Genomic DNA, 21280 nt, shown 5'->3' with positions numbered 1-21280 from the left:
AACCCCAGAGTTCTAAGAGAAATAGCAGAAGAGATAGAGAAAGCAGTAGTGATGATCTTTCAGGAATTGCTAGAATCAAGGAGGACTGGCAAATTGCTAATGTGGCGCCCCTATTTAAAGAGGGAGTAGGCAAAAGACAGACTATTACAGACCAATTAGCCTCACCTCGGTGTGGGTAAGATCCTGGAATCCATTGTGAAGGATGAGAATTCTGAATGAAGTGTATGGTAAACTAGAGCAAAGTCAGCATGGTTTCATCAAGGGATGTCATGCCTGACAAATCTGTTAAGAACCCTTTGAGGAAGTAATGAGCAGGTTAAACCAAGGAGAGAGTGTGATGCTGGAAAAACATAGTAGGTCAGGCAGCATCCAAGGACCAGGAGAATCGATGTTTCGGGCATAAACCTTCATCAGGAAGGTGCCGCACAGGTGGCTACTGAGTAAGATATGGGTCCATGGTGCTGGAGGCAAGGTGCTAACATGGATAGAAGATTGATTGTCTGGTAAAAGCAGAGAAAGGGGATAATAGGGTCCTTCCCAGGTTGACAGCTAATGACAAGTGGTGTTCTGCAAGGCTCAGTGTTAAGACCACACTTTACACTTTGTACATTAACAATTTAGATGAAGGAGCTGAAGGCATTCCAGCTAAGAGTGCACATGATACAAAGATAGGTAGAAGGACAGTAGCATTGAGGAGGCAAAGAGACTGCAGGAGGATTTGGACAGGTTAGGAGAGTGGGCGAAGAAGTGGCAGATGGAGTATAATGTGAGAAAGTATGAAGTCATGCACTTTGTTTGGAAGAATAGAGGCTTGGACAATTTTCTAAATGGAGAGAAAATTCAGAAGTCTGGTGCAAAGAAACTTTGGAGTTCTAGTCCAACATTCTCTCAAGGTAAACTTGCAGGTTGAGGAAGGCCAATGCAATGATGGCATACATTTTAAGAGAACTTGAATATAAAAGCAGGGATGTATTTCTGAAGTTCTATAAGGCTCTGGTCAGACCACATTTGGAGTATTGTGCACAGTTTTGTGCCCCATACCTCAGGAAGCAAGTATTGGCCCTGGAGCGGGTTTAGAGGAATTTCACGGGAATGGTCCCAAGAATGAAAAGCTTGTCATATGAGGAACATTTGAAGATTCTAGGTCTATGCTCAATGGGGTTTAGGAGGATGAGGGGGTATCTAATTGAAACATACAGAATACTGAATGGCCTGAACAGAGTACATGTTGGGAAGATGTTTCCACTGAGAGACTAGGACCCAAGGGTACAGCCTTGGAGTAAAAGGAAGACTTTTTCAAATGAAGATAAGGAGAAACCTCTTCAGCCAGAGAGTCGTGAACCTATGGAACTCACTGTCACAGAAGACTGTGGAGGCCAGGTCATTGAGTATATTTTAATAGTTAGGTAGCTAGGTTCTTGAGTATTAAGAGGATCAAGGGTTATGGGGTGAAAGCAAGAGAATGGAGTTGAGAAATTTATCAGCCACGATTTAATGGCGGAGCAAACCCGATGGGCTGAATGGCCTAAGTCTTATGGTCTTCACAAAGGTTCAGTTGATCATTCCATGGAGACAGAGCAATCTAACATTTTGAGTCTAGATGACTCTTCATCAGAGCTCTGACAAAAAGTCGTCTATCTCAAAACGTTAGCTTGCTGTCTCTCCATGGATGTTGTCTTACTCATTGTGATCTCCAGCATTTGTTTTCATTACAGGTTCCAGCATCTGCAGAAATTTCCTCCTTCATTAGACCAATTCTAGGTATGAAAGCACTGTCCTTTGAGGAGAGACTCAGTGGAATAGGCCTTTATCCTCTGCAATTTAGAAACAAAGATGATCTTGAAATATGCAAAATTCTTAGAGAGTTTGACAGGATAGATTCCGGACAAGGAAGAAAAGCAAGGAGAAAGTGAGGAGTGAAGAAGTGTGGCACTAGAAAAGCATAGCAGGTCAGGCAGCATCCAAGGAGCAGGAAAGTCGACGTTTTGGGCAGAAGCCCTTCATCAGGAATGAGGTTGCTTTCCATGGTCGAAAGTTTGAAACTGGGGCTCACAATCTCAGGATAAGACGTTGGCCAACCAGGACAATGACATAAAGGGAGACTTCTTCACTTACAAGGTTGTGAATCTTGAGGAATTCTCAACCCTACAATGTACTTAGTTGATTATATCCGTGAATGAAACTGACAGATATTTGGGCACTAAGTTAATCACAGGGTGAGGTAACATGGGTAAGTAGAGTTAATGCAGGAGTTCAGCAAATGATCTTGTTGAATATTGATGAAGACTCACTGCAATATACTTACATCAAATCTGTTCAGATCAGATTCCTGCATGCTGAATAATTTTTGAGAATGATTTATCAAGCCACTCCCTTTTCTGGAGTATGCATCAATTATTGACTGAGAAAAGCTGCTCCTCTTCTGTCAATACTATTCTTGAATTAGCCATCTTGAGGACGTACCTTGGGATAACTCACCTTCTGTTGTGAAGAAGGGTCACTGCTCCCAAAATATTAACCCTGCTTTTTCTCCACAGGTGCTGCCCAGTTTTCCCAACTATTTGTGTTTTAATTTCTGGTTTCCAGAATTCACAGTTCTTTATTTTTTGTTTTGTTTAGTAACTACACATCTCAATATTGTCATTAATATTTGGAATATTTTTCCTGCCATGTATGTATCTGACACTAAGTCTTAATATAGTGAGAACGACAGAATACCTGAATAATATAGGACTTTGTTGTAACATGAATCATTCAGGAAAACACCGTTACAATGCAGGCAAAAGCAATATTGCTGTAGTTCTTCAATTTTTGCTTCCTACCTTCATAACAAAAATCCCATAACAAATGTCTAATATTACAATTATTTTTATGCAAATTGGCAATATGCTACGCAATATTCTAAAGTACTTGTTCCTTCCTTTTCTAAAAACTACTTTTATTTTTGTTCACTATTCATGGCTTTTGTTTGTGTGCCATAAAACATCCATGAATTGCCATGTGTGGACCATAAAATACATTAAAAGGACATTATTTGATCAGCTACCTTAAAATGCTGCAATTTTTTCTGGACCTCTGTTGTCCCTTCTTTTTCTTGCAGCAGGCAGGAATTAAAGATGAAAAGCTCTGTATCTCTCATCCAACATTTAAGCTCTTTGATCCTGACCTCCAGCTGCCTCACCAGGCTACTGCTTTCAGGTGACAGAAGATCACATGTTCCTGCCCCATTCGGCCCCATTACTGTGTGCTGGGTTTTCTCTCCAAGCGTTCTCTGATACAGGAAAGAAAATATCAATTAGCTTTGTATACCGTGATTTGTTTTTAAGGTTGCTATTGACAAATCATCACTTATTGGTCAAGGTACTGGCTAGAAAGACTAATGCCTTTAAAAAAGTCCAATTAAAAATCAAGTTTGAGACACAGTTCAGTATACCTGCTGTGTAAACGAACAAAAACAGTGTGTTATTTCAACAATTTTTCAAATTACTGTACTGCATTAATTAACAACAATTAACAAACATCTAAAAACAAAAGAAGCCAAATTGAAACTATCAATTAGATGATAAATCCCCACAAATTAAACTGTCCACCCACAGCATAAAATAATCTTTGGCAATTTTGGGAGCAATAGTCAGCGCACTGGGTGTGGGAAGGTGTATGGCATCCAAATACAATGAAATCATTGTATACAAATAGTATCAGACTAATCTATTCAAGAAAATGTTAGGCGAAAAATTCTGGCAAACCAGTTCCTTATACCATGGGAATACTAATATTATAAAGCCTCACAGAGGAATTCAGATTTAGCTATTGTTTTCTGCTGTGACAAATTTACCAGCAGCAGCAGACTCAATACCCTGAGAGGGGTGTTTAAAAAAAGAATTTATTGCCACTTTTTGTTCAGGAACAGTTTGCAATCATAAATTCTTCATAAGCGGAATACTTCTGAGAATGGTCTGTCTTCATAAATATACGACAGAGGACATCAATTTCATTTAATTCACAATTTGTGGCAGCACAGCAGATGCCAATGCCTTTTTTGATAGGGTTGTTTAATATGCAATTGAGATGGAGTAATATGCAGCACAGGGGACAAAATTTCCTGGATTAAACTCTATGCATCACTGATATTTTATTCTATCATTTTCTCTATCAGATTGTTCACTTCAGATGAAACCAACATCAAATTCTTTTCCAGTTTTTTAAAAAAACTATTTTTAAAATTAACTTTTGAGTTTCTTATGCATATATCAATTCAAACTAAATGATGGCAATGTTAAATACTTTTTCATTTGTTTTTATAGTTTAACGCATAACTTTCGCTATGACAGATCCAAACTGCTGAATGTTCACAGCTACCCAGACTCCCTGTGTAAATTAAACCTTATATTGTAATAAATGAAAGGGAATTAAATTCAGTTCCTTCATAAGAGCCAGAAATGGCACAAGTAGTAAAAGCATCCAGTTCTCATTTTCATTTTATTTCCATTATTTTTATTGAAAAGCAATGTCATCATTTGGTGTAAATTTATTTACTTAATTAAACCGTTTGTGTAATGTTATGATAGATTGGGTAAATTATAAGAGAGTCAATGAACAAAAAGGAGTAAGGCTGCAGTGTGTTTCCTTGTACACAGCAGTGATGTAACGGCATGATCATTACTATTTCCTCTGCTCCTTCCATTTCTTGTTTGCTTCCCTGCTGCCACACTTTTTAGTTTAGAGGCTCAGTTTAGAGGCCAAGTTAGCACGGAGTGCAGATTTGTTTGTAGCTTCCATTAGCATTAAACCTACAAGAGGTGGTGCACATGCAGAGCAAAGATGGCCATGTTAGTTTCTTTGTGTTATGATTCAATGTTCTGCTTCCACACCACAATCTATTCAGAGTTCTGACCAAAGACTGGAAAACTCCCCAAGTGTCATAGCTAATCATCCATGCTGAGATGCAAGCTTATTACTCTGAATTTGAAAACAATGTTTTAATATTCAGGACTAGAAGTATAAGTATGAGAGGAACACAAATTGAGGTTTGGATTTATTTTCTCATGAATCCGAAAAGGCATCCATAAATATGCCCTTTATGTCTAAACTTTCTCTGATTTTGTAGGCCAGTTTATTATTCAAGAGTCAGAAATTTCTTGAGAAACAAGACAAAACCATAGAATGAATTTCCCCAGCTCTATGACCACTGGCTGGGAGGCAAGACAACTGATAATATGATGGAAAAGGTGATGGGAAGGGAGACTGATATCATGAGCACCATATCCTGACACACTGACATTTTGTCAAGTCAGATGACCTCACCACTCCGTGGAGAGACTGCCAGGCAAACTCTCGTGGCTAGTTTTGGGGAGGTCCTCCTTTCTGATGGTTCCTTGAAGAGGTCATTTCAGCAATGGTCGTTTCCTCTGGTAAGGCATTTCCACTGTTGCATAGTATTGTGGCTAGTCCTTGAGGTACAAATTACATGGGAATACCTTTACTGTCTTTTGGCTAATTAATACTTCAGTTTTCTTTATATAGACCGTGTGATTGTGAACTCTTCAGCTCCTAATTGTGGCTTTGGACACATGTGGACTGTTTTTTTCCTGTCTTCTGTGCACCTCTTTTCAAGATATCTTTTTTAGTCATTCATTCATGGGATGTGAGCATTGCTATCTCGGCTTCGATTTATTGCACATTCCAAGAAATTCGAACTGACCGGCCTGCTAGGCCATCTTAGTGGGGAGTTAAGACTCATTAACATTTCTATTGGTCTGGAATCACACATAGGCTGGATAGGGTATGCTTAGCAGATTTCTTTCCCTCAAACACATTGAAGAGGATTTTCATGCTTGTGCCTGTAGTGCTTATAATGAGGTCAGCCAGATGGACCTCACAGAATAAGAGTTCCCTGATTAGGGCTGTTAGCCTGGTCCAATCAGAGAGTCTTGGCTGACAGATACAAACAGGAGTGTTAAGAGTTCACTCTTGAGAGCTGGCTCTGAGGAAGCCAGACCAGTAGTACGCATGTGTAAATAAAGAATGACTTGGTGATGGGATACTGGTCTGTGTGGAGTTATTTCAGTGCCCAGTGAAGACCTGGCAAGTGGAGGAAATGCTGGGCAGGAAAAAAATGTAACTAATTTTATATCTAAGCCAGTACTGCATCTATTCTAGGATGTTTAATGGGACACTGTAGATGAAAGATTATTCTGTATCTAACAATCTCCTTATATCCTTTTCTTTGACTCATATGCAGCTACTGAATATGGAGTATCATATTCAAAGAGGAAGGGGCACGGAATTTAAAGACCTCATAAATGGAGGCATCAGAAAAGAAACCAAAAAATGGATGTGTTAAAACTACGGTTGCATTTGGAGGACAGGTAATTCACAAGTTTAGTGATATATCCTTGAATATGTTTTTCATGTGGCAAGGGCATGCTGAGAGGTGCTACTTCTTGCCAATCAATGAGAGGACATTATCAAGAAGGCAAGACTTACAGTTACAAAGGAAGTCAAAAGACACAGGGTCATTGCAGGAGCGCATTTACATTGCTGGAAATGATTCAAGGAAATCTGGTACATTGTTGAATGTTGTAATATGAAGCTTGCAGCCCTGGATATCAGAAAAATCACCAATGAAATGTGAGAAAACGTTGTCAATCCTCGTCATTTGTTATGAGCAGGTACCAGAGTTAATGAAGGGACACTCAGTGAATGACAGCAGAGGCCCCAACTCTCTATTATTGATCGCTGCATTTCCAAAAGTGACTAAATGGTTCTAACAGTAGGCGCCTAAATGACATGATGCTGGACTTAAAACTGGCGCAGAATGGCAAGTGTAGCTGAGAGTATTGACACTGTATATGTCTGTCTTTGCGAGGCAAGGGACAATACCAGCAAGTGGAGAAAAAAAAGGTGTATATTTACATTAATGGCTGATTACTAAGGTGGTAATGGAGCAAGAAGGAATTTCAGTAGCATATTAAATCCCTCAGACACCAGATGGTAAAGAAAACGTCAATATTTTACTTAATAGTAGACTTTATACATATGCAACATTGCATTCTGTAAATCTTTCTTCTTTACCAGTATCTCAGAATTATTTTTATGTCAGCTCAATATACTTAATCAATGCCAACATCTCTGTAACGTAAAAACATATGAACATAAGAAAATAAGAAACAGGATTAGGCCATTCAACTGCTCAAGCCTGTCCAATTCAACAAAATCAGAACTGATCTGCCCCAGACATCAACTCCTCTTTCACAGAAACACAGAATTAGAAATTAGGAACAGGAGTAGATCATTTGGTCCTTGAAGCCTGCTCTCCCATTTGACATGACCATCACTAATCCTTTACCTCAATATCATATTATTGCTTTCTCCCTATACCTCTTGATACCTTTATAAAATACTCTTTTCAGTGGCTTGGCCTCCACAGGTTTATGTGGTAGCAAATGCCAGCGGTTCACTACCCTCTGCGTGAAGCAATATTCCTTCTTCTCAATCCTAAAGGCCTACTCCGTATCCTTGAACTACGACCCCTCGTTCCAGACTGTTAGCCAGGGAAAACATCCTTTCTTCATCTAGTCTGTCCAGTCTGCAAGAATTTTATGTAAATTAATGAATTCATCTCTCATCCTTCTAAACTTTTGTAATGACATGTCCAGTCAAACCAATTTCTTCTCATTTTTCAGCCCTGTCATCTCCAGTACCAGAGTCGAGAGTGTGGTGCTGGAAAAACACAGGTCAGGCAACATGTGAGGAGCAGGGGCATAAGCCCTTCATCAGGAATCCAGTACCAGTCTAATGAACTTCTGCTGCACTTCCTCTATGGGATACATAGAGAGACCAAAACTCCATGTGTCATCTCACCAAGGTCCTGTTTAACTACAGCCTATTTCTGAACTCAAATCCTAATGTAATGAAAGCCATAATGCCATTTCCCTTCCAATTGGTTGTCTGTCTACTTTCACTGAATGGAGTATAAATATATCCAGATCCTTTTGTCCACATACATTTCCTAACATATCACTATTTAAATAATATACTGTCTTTATATTTTTCACACCAAAGAGTACAACTTCGTTTTAGCCATGTCATAATTCATCTGCCATGTATTTTCCCACTTAATAAAGTTGTGTGAATCACTTTGAAGTCTCCTTGTATCCTCCTCATAACTCAAAATCCAACTTATGGCTTCAGCAAATTTAGAAATGTTGTACTTGGGTCCTTCAATCAAGTCTTTCATTCAAGTCATTTATATATTGTCATGAATAGCTAGTGCCCAAACACTGATACTTGCAGTGACCCACTCATCACTGCCTGCCATCTGAAAAAAGACCCATTTATTCCCACTCTCCATTTCCTGTCTGTCTACCAAATCTCAATCCATGCCAATATATTACCCTGTGTCCCATTTGCCAGCTCCTCATAGCCCTCAATTCCTCTTGAAATACTTTAAGTGATCTAGCCTCCACAACTACTGGGATAGTAAATTCTAGACATTTACTATTTTATTGGAAAATAAATTCATTTGCATCTTAGTTTCACATGAGTGCTCTCTTATTTTCCCTGGAGTAATTATGCTCTCTGGAGTGGAAAGATCTTGTCAACATCTACTCTACCCACAATTACTTACAATGTTTATTAATAATTTGAATGAGGAAGGTGAATGTATAATAGCCATGTTTGCAGATGACAAAAATAGAAGGGAAAGCAAGTGGTAAGGATGACACAAAGTGTCTGCAGAAGAATAATAGATAGGTTACAGGAGTGAAAAACTTGGCAGATGGAATAAGGTGTGGGTAAGTGTGAAATTATGCACTTTGGCAGGAAGGAAAGAAAAGCTGAATATTATTCAAATGGAGAAAGACTGCAAAAAGCTACAGTACTAAGGAATTTAGAAGTCCTCGGGTAAAGCTAGCATTCAAATTCAAAGGTAGCAGAGAAGACAAATAGAATGCTTGCCTTTATTTCAAAGGGATTGCAGGATAAAAATAAGGAAGTTTTGCTAAATTATACAGGGGGCAATTTAGATCAAATCCAGAATACTGTTAACAGTTCTGGTACCCTTCTCTGAGAACACATATAATGACATTGGAGGCAGTCCAGAGAAGGTTTACTTAGTTGCTCCTCGGAATGGTCGAGACTATCTTATGAGGAGGTGTTCAGTAGTTTGAGCCTGTACTCATTGGAGTTCAGAAGACCAAGAGGCAATTTTATTGAAATATATAACTTTGTTAGGTGACTTCATAGGGTAGATGCATAACGATGGTTTCCCCTTGTGGGAGAGTCTAGGACAAGAGAGCATTACCATAAAATAAAGAGTCACTCATTTCAGTCAGGGATGAAGATGAATTTCTTCTTTCAGAGGGTTGTGAATCTATGGAATTCTTTACTGCAGAGGACTGTAGAGATTGGATCGTTAAGCATATTCAAAATTGAGACAGATTTTTAATTAGTACGGGAATCAAGGTTTATGGGGAAAAGATATGAAAGTATTAGATTAACCATGATCTCATTGAATGCCAAATAAACTTGATTGGGTTGAATGGGCTTCTGCTCCTATGGCTCAAATTCTTGCGAGTATGGCAAACTGTGGTAGCAGCATATAATCGACAGAGCTAAGTAATCCCACAAACACCAGGTCATATCCAAACTCTACCCCTGCCACCTCCAATCATGAACTGTAATGAATAATTAAACATTGAACAAGAAGAGGCTCAACAAATGTCCCCATCTTTAATGATGAAGTAGCTGAGCACATCTGTGCAAAAGTCAAGGCTGAAGCATTTATAATAATATTCAGCCAATGGTGCCGACTAGATGATTCATCTCAGCCTCTCGCTGAGTTCCTCAGCTTCACAAAAGCCAGTCTTCAGCCAATTCAATTCACTTCAGATGATAGCCGGAAACAACAAAAGGCACAAGATACTGCAAAGGCTACAGCCTCTGACAATATTCCAGTGACAGTAATAAAAACTTGTGTTCCAGAATTAGTTGTGTCTGTACCAAGCTATTCTAATACAGTGTACCATCTGTATTTTTTGCTTTTACTGGAGAGATTCTCTCTAGGTACTGACAAGATGGCAATTTACAGACATTAACAATTGTTAAATGCCTTGATAAAGAAACATCTGCCTCACAAGCATTCAGACTTTCCTCTTACCAAACTCACCAAACAAGCCTAATATCAGAAAAACTTGACAAGGAAACCAGAATGAGTAACTGGTGGATTCAGCTCACTATTTGCTCTAAAAAACTTCTATATTGCAAATGACTAAACCATGTCCCAGGGCATCAATGGGCACCAGTCACATGTACTCATCCTGCACAGACATTGGCATCCAGCACCTAAGAACCTCTCATGACCATGCTGGTACTCCTCTGATGTGCTAACATTGTGCCCTGGAAGCACTGGCTTACATTGCAGAGTGGACCAGCTACTAGAAGTGAAAGGTTGCAGTGCAGAGTTTTTACACAGGTACAGGTGCCCAGCTTGGCTGTATTTTCATGCTGTTCACTTGTTCTCTTAGCTCTTGCTCATTTACCACTTTAGTACATTCTTATAGCATCCCCAACTTGCCTTGCTGTGTCAACTGGAGCAGCCACAAAAACAGACAACTGGCATTGCTGATGAGTAATCCTCAGCATAGAGGGCACAATTTTTGTAGAAGGACAGTGTGCTATGTCAATCTCACAACTGCTCCATATGCCAACAGCTCATGTAGCAACACACTGAAGCAAACAGGCAGCTGTGTATCCAACTCGTAGGAAGTAGTCCTTAAATGAACTCCCATCTTAGGTTCCAGGCACAGTCAATCAAATCCAGCTTTCCATATCAGTTAAGAGCATTGATTATGCCCAGGTTTTCAGTGGTCAGGGATCCATGCCTCCACTGTTCAGATTTGGAGATGCCTGTGTTGGACTGGGGTGTACAAAGTTAAAAATCACACAACACCAGGTTATAGTCCAACAGGTTTAATTGGAAGCACACTAGCTTTTGGAGCGACATCACCTGATGAAGGAGTGTCGCTCCGAAAGCTAATGTGCTTCCAATTAAACCTGTTGGACTATAACCTGGTGTTGTGTGATTTTTAACTCCGCTGTTCAGGGTATTGTCAATCTGTTGGCTCTGCAGCAAACAGATAGGGCTGTAGGGCAATTACTACCTGGGACTGAGCCTCAGCAGATTACTCTCTGGCACTGGGGCCTTCAGAGTTTGGGGAAGGGCTCTGTATCATTTTGAAGTGGACACAGCAGGATTTGCAAGTTCAGGATACAGTAAAGCATGGCTGGGAAGGGTGTAATGTCAGAGGCGGGGTCATCCACAGTCAGCAGCATTCTGGCTTCAAGGGAGAAGGGTAAGTGCATGACCACACATGGCACAATCACATCATTTGCCAGCATCTTGCTGGGAAGGGTATACAGGTGTAGGTGTATGTAGAAGGGGTGGATGGAGTCTTAAAGAAGTGGGAAGCCTGTGCAGTATACACGACGGGTTTTTATGAATGGAATATGAATATCTAGAGGTCACTGACACATTTCAGATGGTCTGGAAATCACTGGCTGAATATATTTGTTGTCAACTTCCAATATGATAGAAACTTTAAGTGTGCAATGGGGAAGAAAATGGTTGTGCACATACTTAGAGTAGGAGGGGAAAGAGACTTGACCTGTAAAGGAATGAGCTTCAGAAATCATTGTTCTTTGGGGTTTTAAAGTGAAACAACATTGGTCATGGGCTCATGCAAAGTTCAGTACACAGGCAAGCATGCTTCCATGGCTATCCTATAGCACTGACCCTATGTGTGTTTTGTGCCTTACAGGTACAGCCACTGCTGGTCAGCTGATTGACAGCTACAACTTGGTAACTGCTTCGCAGAACATCTATGTTCTACCTGCAAAAAAAACCCCTGAGCTTCCAGTTGTCTGTTATTTTAACACACCACCCTGTTCCCAAGCTAACATCTCCATTTCAAGTTTGCTGCAGTGCTCCAGTGAAGCTCAGCGCAGGCTGGAAGAACAACATCTCATTTTCCACTTGGGGACCCTGCAGCGCTTCAGACTGAGTATCGAGTTCAATAATTTTAAGGCCTGAACTGTCCCATGTCCTAGCCCCTGACCACACACATCAGGCCTTGTTATCACACAGTCTGCCACTACACACTACCTATTATTAGCCACTGACAGCCTCCATTAACAGCTATTCACATTACCATTATCAACTCCCTTATCTGTCCAACTATTCTTCTCTCTCTTTGGGCTCTATCCCTACCTATCATTTACTCCTTACCCTTTCCCCACCCTATCTTCTGCATATAAACTGATATTTTCTGAGCTACCATCAGTTCTGAGAAGGGTCACGGGATCCATAACATTAACTCTGATTTCTCTTCGCAGATGCTGTGAGACCTGCTGAGCTTTTCCAGCAACTTCTGTTTTTGTTTGTGTCAGCTACAATGTTGTGCACATAAGGAGCCAAACATTAGGGACGTTGAACAAGGAGGGGCAAATGACAGCATTATTCCCTCTTCTTCCAGATAATGCAGTAAGCTCTCTTAGCACAGACATTCATTGAGCCCACTTTGTGGCCATGACATGCTGCCAGATGTTGTGAAAATGCTTGTAGCACCTGGACAGAGAGATTCATAACCAGATCTAAGTTAACATCAGGAATAAATATGCACAGATTGAGAGTGATGTAAATGATATTTTCACCCAAGGCACTAAACTGCTCTCAATTTTTTCTTCTTTCTCTTTCTCTATAAAAATTGGCACGTCATACTGTAGCTGTACAGAACTTTAGTAAGAATATTACGAACAGTTCTGGTTGCCACACTACCAGAAGAACATGGAGGTTTTGGAGAAGGTACAGAAAAGGTTTACCAAGAGGTTGGCGGGTTTGCAACGTATTAGCTATGAGGGGAGATTCGAAATCTTAGTTAGTCTTCACATAAACATTGGAGACTGACCGATGAGTTGTTAGAGGTTTACAAAATTGAGAGGTATGGATAGAATGGAGTTGGAGTTTTTTTTCCCATGGCAAAAATGTCAATTATTGGGGATATATATTTAAGGTAAAAAGGGATAAGTTTAAAGGAGATGTGAGAAGCAAGTTTTTGCACAGGAAGTGGTAAGTGCGCTGCCAGAGTAAATGGTACAAACAGATACAAAAGCAATTTTTAAAAGACATCTTAACAGATACATGAATAGACAGGGAACAGAAGGATATGGAGCACATGGAGGAAAAAGGTTTAGAAAGTCATCATATGTTGGCTCAGGCTTGGTGGGCCGAAAGGCCTGTTCTCGCATTGTGCTGTTCTTTATTCTTTGTTCCTTCCTAATACTGTACATCTCAGTGCATTTCCCCATACTTGCCTGCCACTTCTGCTGTGCCCTCTGTGTTTGACAAGATAATTGCAGTGGATTGAAGAGTGTGTTCATTTGTTTGACCAGCTTGGATATTTCAGCATCCCAACAACAGCAGTCCAGGACATCTCTCGCAAAGGCTGGGATTCTCTCCTCATGGGGTTGAATACACAGATATCAAGCAGCCCCCTCCTCCAAATCCTGGAGAAAGCACTGACCTCGCAGGATCTAGTATTGCATCTGGCTCTGCTACTCCACAGGAGATAGGATGCTTCTCCTCTGGACTATCCTGTCTACCAGGAACTGCAGGTCCCTTTTAAAAAATCTTGCTGCCATCTTCCTCTTCTTTGCCTTTATCCGACTCTGTCTATCAATGAACCAAACAGCTTTAGAATGCCAGTGTGAGCCCAGGTACACAGTCACTTTTGAAATATGGTGCAGATGGGAGGTATGGTGATCTTTCAGTGAATGTCCACTGAGTGATGAGTTGTTCCGACAATACATGTGGTAAGTTGGGATACAAAATGGATGTGAATGACGCCATGGAAATGGTGAGGGTGTTGTAATCGGGCAAGAAAACTCACTGAGTCCTGAGGTGAAAAGTCCTCCAAAAACTAAACGCAACTGGGACATAGCTAGAAAAGTACAATTCAGTGCTTTGTGTCCTCTTCTCAATTTGTTTTCCAATCCATCTATGTGTCATTTTTGTTTTTTATTCATTCATGGATGTGGACATCACTGGAAGGCCAGCATTTATTGCCTGTCCCCAGTTGCCCTTGAGAAGGTGGCGGTGAGCTTCTTGAACTGCTGCAGTCCACATGCTGTAGGTAGACCCACAACAGCCTTATGGAGGTAATTCCAGCATTTTACTTTGCAACATAGGGAATGGTGATGCATTTCCATACCAGGATGATGAGTGATTTGCAGGAGAATTTTCAGGTATTGGTATTCCTACATATTTGTTGCCCTTGTCCTTCTTAATGGCAGTGAGTATCATTTGGAACCTTGGTGAATTACTGCAGTGCATCTTGTATATAGTACTCATTACTATTACTGAGCATCAGTGGTAAAGGAAGTGAATGTCTGTGGACATTGTGTCAATCAAGTAGGCTGCTTTGTCCTTCAATAGCTATCAAGATTCGTGAGTGTTGTTGGAGCTGCACTCATCCAGGCAAGTGTGGGGTATTCCATCACACTCCTGACTTGAGCATTGAAGATTGTGGCAGGTGAAAAAAAACACGCTGTGTGGTCAGGAGCCTGGAATGACACTCCATTATTCTTTCCTGATCAAAAATCCAATTCTCTGTATTGGCAGGGGTCAAGAGGAATGCTTAGGATCCCCTGGTGGATGTCAATGGCACATTCTTTGTGCAAGAAAATACCTGAAATCCAGGAAGAAGTTTAGCACAGCTATCAAGTATCTCTGTCAATGAATACTCAACCATAAAATTCATGGGCTTCATCTTACCATTAGAACGGTTACCAAGCTTGTATCCAAAATTCACAGATTGCACAAATTATCAACTGTTCATTGAGTCATAGAGTCATACAGTATGAAGACAAACCATTTAGTCCAAACTGGTCCATGCTGACCAAAATGTCCAGTCCAACTGTGACATGCACATCACCAAATATTATGCACCACATTCATCACTTTATTACAGGCAAAGGTAACATGTAACATGAGGTAACACAGGGGAGAAAAAGAAGATGACAAGTGCCTATGTTTTAACGCCAACAAAGGAGACAATACAGGCCATCATTGGAAGGAGCATTGCTGAGTCCACGGCCACTGATTGGACTGAAGTAATCAATGATAATCAGCATATGTGCCCTGTTCTTTCATCTTCCCCTTCATTCTGAGCTTTTCTGACTCATTAGCTGCAGATGGTGTTAACATGCACTTCTCCTTGCCTCCTGCCAAATTCCAATCTATGTTTCTTTACATTTCAGACATCCAAGAACCAAAGTCTTTAGAGCAAAATAAAGAAAACAGTGAAAATGATGACACACTGTCACTCCATTTTACACTCATAACAACTAATATGTAGTTTAGAGGCTAAGTTAGAGGAAGGGTCTGCAACTGGTGTGTCAATGAGGCCAAATGCACAGAAACCAAGGAAAAAAAATAGTAGAAGGCATACACTCTTAGATACATTGTTCTACTGCAGAGACCACAAGTGAGCATTCAGATGGGCCAGGCTACAGAACAAGACTGACGAATGTTCACAACAAATATCTGGTGCAAGGAAAGCTTCTCAGACAGCCTACAATGCGTGGAACCATTTGTGCTCATTTTATCTTCTTGTCTTCGGGCAAAAGGGATTAAACTATTCCTCTCTTCATAAAGTGTCAGTTACATCCCTTATAAAGTAGTAGACTGCAAAATGTGAGCTGTTGATCTTTACCTCCAGTAGCTACCAGGAAGGAGCGAGATGGATAAAAATTAAAAGTCACTGGCACTCTGACAGCCACAGGCAATGTATTCCTTGCCCTATTTAAAGTTTGCAGTTTTGGCTGTGGCATGAGACAGATCATTCTGTGAAACAAGAAATCTTAAGCATCAATTGTCATTAGAGAAAAGATATAAGAGAATTGTTTCCCAAAGGCCCTGCATGGCCATTGCTTACTGCTGTGTGCTTTTGTGGTAATGTTTTCCTCAAAACTGCATGTGTGCACAATTCACAGCGACCCAGTGGGTACAGTACAGGTTACTCTCATGCTTTAAGATTCCACATATGTGTGGCTATGAAAAAAATATTAAATATATACTTTTTTAAAAAAAACTCTTCCTACAAATCAGCCTTATTGATGGGTTTTGTTGTCTGAGGGGCAGGGAATGCTGTAGAAATGCCTCCAGCCCAAAAGCAGATAAGTACATGCTACTCAGGTGGGTTTGAGACCAAAAGGTGTTGTTGGGTACACTGTGGTTTGAATGATAGGCAGGAAAGACATACAGTTTTAGGGAGATAATTCAGAGAAAGAGATAGAGGGCTGGAGAGAGAGAGATCACAGGAAGATATTGGGGATCAGGGAGAGATCTAAGAAAAGACAGAGGTATAAGAATCCTGTCAGAAGGACTACTGTAATGGGGATAGTTTAGAGACTAGAGGGAAAGATGGAGTTGATGAAAGAGAGATGACTGGTTGGAGAGAGATCAAAGGGAGAAATACTGTGTTGGGAGATAATTTGGAGGGTAATCCAAGATGGAGGACGGGAAAAATTTCTGGCTGCAAGAGCTACTCCTTTTTTTGAGATATTTTAGGTGTTGGAGGTGATTTCCTCGAATTCCAGGAGCAGCAATTACTGTTTTATATGCTGTTGCATTGTTTTGGAACTTTGGGAAAAAAAAAGTCAAAACAACAGCAGTTTAAAAGGGAGAAGAGCAGACAAAGGAAGCACATGGTGAGGACAGTGCAGGAGAGAGAGAGAGAGAGAGAGAGAACCTGCACAGTTGCTACCTTTGCTGTTTGGATTCGTGTATCGCTGGACATTGGAGTACATCTGGAAGGGTTACTGCGGATTATATCTGCCATAAATGCTGTTGGATGCGAATCTTATCAGATCAAGTGGATCGGTTGGAGAGACAGATAGAAGCAATGAGGAATTTGCAACAGCAACAGTACGTGATGGATGGCAGTTATAGGAAGGGGAGAAAGTGTCAGATACAGTCACATTGATGGGTTAACTCCAGGAAGGGTAAGAGAGGTAGGCAGCTAGTGCAGGAGTCTTGTGGATATACCCATTTCAAACAGGTATGCTGTTTTGGAAAATGTAGGGGGTGATAGATTCTCAGGGAAACGTAGCACGAACAGCCAACGAGTAAGTATTGAGACTGAGTCTAATGCAACAAGGGGTATGTTGGCTTCCAAGAGATCAATTGTGTGAGGGGATTCTGTAGTCAGAGATACAGACAAACGTTTCTGTGGCCAGCAGAGAAAAAGCCGAATGGTGTGTTGTTTCCCTGGTGCTAGGATCAAGGATGTCTCAGAGAGGGGTGCAGAATGCTCTCACGGGGGAGAGAGGGACCAGCAGGAGGTCATTGTCCACATTGGAACCAACAACACTGGCAGGGAAAAGATTGAGATTCTGAAGGGAGATTACAGAGAGTTAGGCAGAAATTTACAAAGGAGGTCCTCAAGGGTAGTAATATCTAGATTACTCCCAGTGCTACGAGCTAGTGAGGGCAGGAATAGGAGGATAGAGCAGATGAATACATGGTTGAGGAGCTGGTGTATGGGAGAAGTGACCTGTACAAGAAGGACAGATTGCACCTAAATTGGAAGGGGACTAATATACTGGCAAGAAAATTTGCTAGAACTGCTTGGGAGGATTTAAACTAGTAAGGTGGGGGGTTGGGACCCAGGGAGATAGTGAGGAAAGGATTGATCTGAGATGGGTACAGCTGAGAACAGAAGTGAGTCAAACAGTCAGGGCAGGCAGGGACAAGGTAGAACTAATAAATTAAACTGCATTTATTTCAATGCAAGGGGCCTAACAGGGAAGGCAGATGAACTCAGGGCATGGTTAGCAACTTGGGACTGGGATATCATAGCAATTACGGAAACATGGCTCAGGGATGGGCAGGACTGGCAGCTTAATGTTCCAGGATACAAATGCAAGGGAGGCAAGAGAGGAGGGGGCGTGGCATTTTTGATAAGGGATAGCATTACAGCTGTGCTGAGGGAGGATATTCCCAGAAATACATCCAGGGAAGTTATTTGGGTGGAAACGAGAAATAAGAGAGAGATGATCACCTTATTGGGATTGTATTATAGACCCCTCCAATAGTCAGAGGGAAATTGAGAAACAAACTTGTAAGGATCTCTCTGCTATCTGTAAGAATAATAGGTTAGTTATTGTAGGGGATTTTAACTTTCCAAACATCGACTGGGACTGCCATAGTGTTAAAGGTTTAGATGGAGAGAATTTCTTAAGTGTGTACAAGACAATTTTCTGATTCAGTATATGGATGCACCTACCAGAGAAGGTGCAAAATTTGACCTACTCTTGGGAAATAAGGCAGGGCAGGTGACTGAGGTGTCAGTGGGGGAGCACTTTGGGGCCAGCGACCATAATTCTATTTGTTTTAAAATAGTGATAGAAAAGGATGGACTAGATCTAAAAGTTTAAATTCTAAATTGGAGAAAGGTCAATTTTGATGGTATTAGGCAAGAACTTTCGAAAGCTGTTTGGAGGCAGATGTTCGCTGGTAAAGGGACGGCTGGAAAATGGGAAGGCTTCAGAAATGAGATAACAAGAATCCATAGAAAGTATATTCCTGTCAGGGTGAAAGGGAAGGCTGGTAGGTACAGGGAATGCTGGATGACTAAAGAAATTGAGGTGAAACTGTGTTGCTGGAAAGGTGCAGCAGGTCAGGCAGCATCCAAGGAGTAGGAGAATCGACGTTTCGGGCATGAGCCCTTCTTCAGGAATTTCTCCTGCTCCTTTGATGTTGCTTGATCTGCTGCGCCTTTCCAGCAACACATTTTCAGTTCTAATCTCCAGCATCTGGAGTCCTCACTTTCTCCTAAAGAAATTGAGGGTTTGGTTAAGAAAAAGAAGGAAGCATATGTCACGTGTAGACAGGAGAAATCGAGTAATCCTTAGAAGAGTATAAAGAAAGTAGGAGTATACTTAAGAGGGAAATCAGGAGGGCAAAATGGGGACATGAGATAGCTATGGCAAATAGAATTAAGGAGAATCCAAAGGGTTTTTACAAATATATTAAGGACAAAAGGATAATCAGGGAGCGAATAGGGCCCCTCAAAGATCAGCAAGGCGGCCTTTGTGTGGAGCCTCAGAAAATGGGGAAGATACTAAATGAATATTTTGCATCAGTATTTACTGTGGAAAAGGATATGGAAGATATAAGGAAATAGATGGTGACATCTTACAGAATGTCCAGATCACAGAGGAGGAAATGCTGGATGTCTTGAAGCAGTTAAAGGTGTACAAGACCTGATCAAGTGTACCCGAGAACTCTGTGGGAAGCTAGAGAAATGATTTCTGGGCCTTTTGCTGAGATATTTGTATCATTGATAGTCACAGGTGAGGTGCCGGAAGACTGGCGGTTGGCAAACATGGTGCCACTGTTTAAAAAGGGTGGTAAAGACAAGCCAAGGAACTATAGACCGATGAGCCTGACCTCGGTGGTGGGAATGTTGTTGGAGGGAATCCTGAGGGACAGGATGTCCATGTATTTGGAAAGGCACGGACTGATTCGGGATAGTCAACATGGCTGTATGTGTGGGAAATCATGTCTCACAAACTTGATTGAGTATTTTGAAGAAGTAACAAAGAAGATTGATGAGGGCAGAGCAGTAGATGTGATCTATATGGACTTCAGTAAGGTGTTCGACAAGGTTCCCCACAGGAGACTGATTAGCAAGGTTAGATCTCATGGAATACAGGGAGAACTAGCCATTTGGATACAGAACTGACTCAAAGGCAGAAGACAGAGTGTGGTAGTGGAGGATTGGAGGCCTGTAACCAGTGGAGTGCCACAAGGATCGGTGCTGGGCCCTCTACTTTTTGTCATTTACATAAATGATTTGGATGCGAGCATAAGAGGTACAGTTAGTAAGTTTGCAGATGACACCAAAATTGGAGGTGCAGTGGACAGAATAGAAGATTACCTTAGATTACAACAGGATCTTGACCAGATGAGCCAATGGGCTGCGAAGTGGCAGATGGAGTTTAGTTCAGATAAATGCGAGGTGCTGCATTTTGGGAAGCAAATCTTAGCAGGACTTATACACTTAATGGTAATGTCCTAGGGAGTGTTGCTGAACAAAAAGATCTTGGAGTGCAGGTTCATAGCTCCTTGAAAGTGAAGCCGCAGGTAGATAGGATAGTGAAGAAGGCGTTTGGTATGCTTTCCTTTATTGGTCAGAGTATTGAGTACAGGAGTTGGGAGGTCATGTTGCAGCTGTACAAGACATTGGTTTGGCCACTGTTGGAATATTGTGCGCCATTCTGGTCTGCTTCCTATCGGAAAGATGTTGTGAAACTTGAAAGGGTTCAGAAAAGATTTACAAGGATGTTGCCAGTGTTGGAGGATCTGAGCTATAGAAAGAGGCTGAACAGGCTGGGGTTGTTTTCCCTGGAGCATCGGAGGCTGAGGGGTGACCTTTTAGAGGTTTAAAAAATTATAAGGGGCTTGGATAGGATAAATAGACAAAGTCTTTTCCCTGGGGTCGGGGAGTCCAGAACTAGAGGGCATAGGTTTAGGGTGAGAGGGGAAAGATATAAAAGAGACCTAAGGGGCAACTTTTTCATGCAGAGGGTGGTACGTGTATGGAATGAGCTGCCAGAGGAAGTGGTGGAGGCTGGTACAATTGCAACATGTAATAGCATTTGGATTGGTATATAAATAGGTAGGGTTTAGAGGGATATGGGCTGGGTGCTGGCAGGTGGGACTAGATTGGCTTGGGATATCTGGTCGGCATGGACGAGTTCAACCAAAGGGTCTGTTTCCATGCTGTACATCTCTATGACTCTATTAGTGATTGCTGAGGGTGCATGTTGAAAGAAGATAGTGGAGGTGAGGGATATTTTTGTTTCATTTTGTCCACAAACAGTGGTGTAAAAACCCTTCTCATCTTGTTTCACCTGTCAATATTTAATAATGGTTTTTAAAATTACTCTTTAAGTCTGTGCTAATTTATATTTTTGGGGTAGATATTTTGTATAAACTATTCATCTTCCTCGTTGCATCTTGATACATTGTGCAAATTTAATATGAGTGAGTTAGTTGAAAAATTAGGGAATTTAGGTTCATGGGTTTAAGTGATTTTTGGTTCCAGAAACTACCAAGGGAAGACTTGGTATTAGTGGCTGTTAAAAGTTTGCAGATTTATTCAACAACATTGGAGGATCAGTAAAAATGGACCTTTTATTGTCGCTGAACAGTTAA

The 21280-nt window shown here is 41.1% G+C and overlaps 1 protein-coding gene across 1 annotated transcript in view; it reads right to left on the bottom strand.

Annotated features, from left to right (window-relative positions):
• The window catches only part of akap6 (A kinase (PRKA) anchor protein 6), a 375831-nt gene that overhangs the window by 50491 nt on the left and 304060 nt on the right, over positions 1–21280 (bottom strand). Inside the window, exon 11 of the mRNA XM_060828958.1 lies at positions 3047–3271. Within this exon, the coding sequence (XP_060684941.1) occupies positions 3047–3271 (225 nt within the window). The remainder of the gene's footprint in view (positions 1–3046; positions 3272–21280) is intronic.

Source organism: Hemiscyllium ocellatum, chromosome 8 (genome assembly GCF_020745735.1).
Source record: "Hemiscyllium ocellatum isolate sHemOce1 chromosome 8, sHemOce1.pat.X.cur, whole genome shotgun sequence".
Taxonomy (NCBI): Eukaryota; Metazoa; Chordata; class Chondrichthyes; order Orectolobiformes; family Hemiscylliidae; genus Hemiscyllium; species Hemiscyllium ocellatum.
This window is presented reverse-complemented; position numbering and strand designations above follow the sequence as displayed.